This window comes from Galeopterus variegatus, unplaced genomic scaffold (assembly GCF_000696425.1).
Source record: "Galeopterus variegatus unplaced genomic scaffold, G_variegatus-3.0.2 Scaffold841, whole genome shotgun sequence".
Taxonomy (NCBI): domain Eukaryota; kingdom Metazoa; phylum Chordata; class Mammalia; order Dermoptera; family Cynocephalidae; genus Galeopterus; species Galeopterus variegatus.
In genome coordinates, this window is record NW_007726952.1 from 87,910 (window position 1) to 91,810 (window position 3,901).

Sequence of the window (3,901 nt, forward strand, 5' to 3'; positions counted from 1 at the left end):
TGACACTGAGGGTTGCGATCCGTTGCCGGTCACGAAAAAAGACAAAAAGGAAAAAGAAAAACAAAACTTGAAGGAGAATTAGTATTTAGATTGAGAGAATTTATTTATTCCTTTTTAATACCTGGCAATATATATGAAAATAGAAAGAATTAGAAAGTATAAGCACTGACTTTACTTATGCGGAGGAGAGATAACATCCAAAAATCAATTAGCAACATGAATCTGTAATTAATCATGGATTGTGAATAGTCAGGGGGTATGATAAATGGGGTAATGGTAAGTTTTATAAGAATTCAAAAGAAAAAATAGCCACCATGGGCTGAAGTGGTCAGAAAAAGCTTTGTTGCTTAGTCAGAACTTGGCCCAAACCTTAAAGAAAGTTCTAGAGTTCAGTTGATTAGAAATGAGTTAGGAGAGGTTTTAGATCCATCAGGGTGCCTAGTATCGAAAAGGTACAAAATGAGAATGGCCTAGTCATGTGTGAATAATAACTCTTGAGTGGAGACATTGTGTGTCTGTGTATTGGCAAGGAGGGGCAGGTGATAAGGTCACGAAGAAAAGTTGGAGTGACATTTTGAATGCCTGGATTAAAGAATTTTGACTTTACACTTTAGTCAATTGAGAACCATTAAAGATTTTCAAGGAAGAAGGTTTCATAATAAAAACTGTATTTTAGCACAATTAGTCTCTAGTGGTAGGCCAGGTAGTTGAGAGGAAGAAGAAGATTGAGGTGGAAACCTACTTAGAAAGAGAGGGAAATTAGGATCTCGGCTAGAGAGGTGCACAGAGGCATGGGAGGTCACTACCACAGAGGACCACTGGGGACTGAGTGACTGTCTTCCCCTGCCATGCAGTGCCCATGTAGTTTGTCTTACATCAAATGTCTATCACAGAAGTGGTATATATAAGAATTATGCTAACAGGAAGAACTAAAATCCTGGTAGTTTTTGTACACTCTGCTGCCACTGTGATTTCAGAGGCTCTGTGATGTCCCATGGTTTTTCAGGTGGTAGGACTCTACAGATCCTCAACGCACGGGAGGACAATGCTGGAAGATACTCTTGTGTCGCCACTAATGAGGCTGGGGAGATGATAAAGCACTACGAAGTGAAAGTCTACAGTAAGTTTTGAAAACAGTATTTTCACATCTTCCTTTTTTTTTTTCTAATTATTTCAATCCTTTTCTGTACGGACTCATTATTATTTACACTCATCATTAAAGACTCTTGTTTGTGCAGCTTGCTTCATTAAGGATGGAAGCTGAATTAAGCATTGTGCGCAGCCTCGATTGCTGAAGATGTGAAGAGCCCACTCGGTGTGCTCACTACCCTCTCGTTGGAGACCTTGTCAGCAGCACTTCCTTAAGTTTCTCTATTTTTCCTTCTGAATTACTCTCTGAGCTGAGTTTTAGTACTTTTATGCACAAAACTGTTGTATAAATGCTTATGCCCTAACGAACAGTCCAAGGTGAGATCATTGGTGACTTTGGGCTATTCCGGTGTACGTTGATCTATAAATAAAAGATAAAGCTAATGCTGCCATTAATAGAAACCACATTTCAGGATTTTGTTTTTGTTTTTATAAAGGAAGAGTATCTTTCTGATTGGCTTTTGTTGTTTGATTCAGTACCCTTAATGACCAATAAAATGCATTTAATAGGACATGCTCAGACTGTGTCTGTGCACTGGAAACAAATTAAACGGTTATGTGCAGGACGTTAGCCTCGTTCGCTGTACTGCAATGCTGAAGGCAGAGAGGCACTGTCCTTCGCATTCTATATCTGGACACTATCGTTTCATAAGATGCTAACGTAGGTCCTTAATGAAAGTGCAGAATAGAAAACACCTCTGTTATTATCTTGTTTTCCTGTTAAGTGATCTTCAGTGTGATTTTTATGGCATTCCATGTATTTGAAAGAACCAATATGTAACTCTTTCATGTTTATTTTATGCAGTTCCACCCATAATCAATAAAGGGGACCTTTTGGGNATGGCCTAGTCATGTGTGAATAATAACTCTTGAGTGGAGACATTGTGTGTCTGTGTATTGGCAAGGAGGGGCAGGTGATAAGGTCACGAAGAAAAGTTGGAGTGACATTTTGAATGCCTGGATTAAAGAATTTTGACTTTACACTTTAGTCAATTGAGAACCATTAAAGATTTTCAAGGAAGAAGGTTTCATAATAAAAACTGTATTTTAGCACAATTAGTCTCTAGTGGTAGGCCAGGTAGTTGAGAGGAAGAAGAAGATTGAGGTGGAAACCTACTTAGAAAGAGAGGGAAATTAGGATCTCGGCTAGAGAGGTGCACAGAGGCATGGGAGGTCACTACCACAGAGGACCACTGGGGACTGAGTGACTGTCTTCCCCTGCCATGCAGTGCCCATGTAGTTTGTCTTACATCAAATGTCTATCACAGAAGTGGTATATATAAGAATTATGCTAACAGGAAGAACTAAAATCCTGGTAGTTTTTGTACACTCTGCTGCCACTGTGATTTCAGAGGCTCTGTGATGTCCCATGGTTTTTCAGGTGGTAGGACTCTACAGATCCTCAACGCACGGGAGGACAATGCTGGAAGATACTCTTGTGTCGCCACTAATGAGGCTGGGGAGATGATAAAGCACTACGAAGTGAAAGTCTACAGTAAGTTTTGAAAACAGTATTTTCACATCTTCCTTTTTTTTTTTCTAATTATTTCAATCCTTTTCTGTACGGACTCATTATTATTTACACTCATCATTAAAGACTCTTGTTTGTGCAGCTTGCTTCATTAAGGATGGAAGCTGAATTAAGCATTGTGCGCAGCCTCGATTGCTGAAGATGTGAAGAGCCCACTCGGTGTGCTCACTACCCTCTCATTGGAGACCTTGTCAGCAGCACTTCCTTAAGTTTCTCTATTTTTCCTTCTGAATTACTCTCTGAGCTGAGTTTTAGTACTTTTATGCACAAAACTGTTGTATAAATGCTTATGCCCTAACGAACAGTCCAAGGTGAGATCATTGGTGACTTTGGGCTATTCCGGTGTACGTTGATCTATAAATAAAAGATAAAGCTAATGCTGCCATTAATAGAAACCACATTTCAGGATTTTGTTTTTGTTTTTATAAAGGAAGAGTATCTTTCTGATTGGCTTTTGTTGTTTGATTCAGTACCCTTAATGACCAATAAAATGCATTTAATAGGACATGCTCAGACTGTGTCTGTGCACTGGAAACAAATTAAACGGTTATGTGCAGGACGTTAGCCTCGTTCGCTGTACTGCAATGCTGAAGGCAGAGAGGCACTGTCCTTCGCATTCTATATCTGGACACTATCGTTTCATAAGATGCTAACGTAGGTCCTTAATGAAAGTGCAGAATAGAAAACACCTCTGTTATTATCTTGTTTTCCTGTTAAGTGATCTTCAGTTTGATTTTTATGGCATTCCATGTATTTGAAAGAACCAATATTTAACTCTTTCATGTTTATTTTATGCAGTTCCACCCATAATCAATAAAGGGGACCTTTTGGGAGTGATTTTTATGGCATTCCATGTATTTGAAAGAACCAATATGTAACTCTTTCATGTTTATTTTATGCAGTTCCACCCATAATCAATAAAGGGGACCTTTTGGGACCAGGTCTTTCTCCTAAAGAAGTGAAGATCAAAGTAAACAACACCTTGACCTTGGAATGTGAAGCTTACGCGGTTCCCTCTGCCTCCCTCAGCTGGTACAAGGATGGACAGGCCAGTCACAACTTTTTTTCATTTGCTGATGATTTCTTAAAGACTAACATGGTCAATTAAAAAAAAAAAGCAGGCACAAGTGACTGAGAAAATCAATATGACCTTAAAACATTCTCCTAGAATCTAAAACTACCAGAAAAAAAAAAAAAAAAAAAAAAAAAAAAAAAAAACCC

General features: G+C 38.7%; 1 protein-coding gene across 1 annotated transcript in view; it reads left to right on the forward strand.

Moving 5' to 3' along the window:
• HMCN1 (hemicentin 1) overlaps positions 1-3,901 on the forward strand; it is a gene marked incomplete at its 5' end in the record, with an annotated part of 218,465 nt that overhangs the window by 85,661 nt on the left and 128,903 nt on the right. Inside the window, 2 exons of the mRNA XM_008572836.1 lie at positions 1,007-1,120; positions 3,583-3,728. Of these exons, the coding sequence (XP_008571058.1) occupies positions 1,007-1,120; positions 3,583-3,728 (260 nt within the window). The remainder of the gene's footprint in view (positions 1-1,006; positions 1,121-3,582; positions 3,729-3,901) is intronic.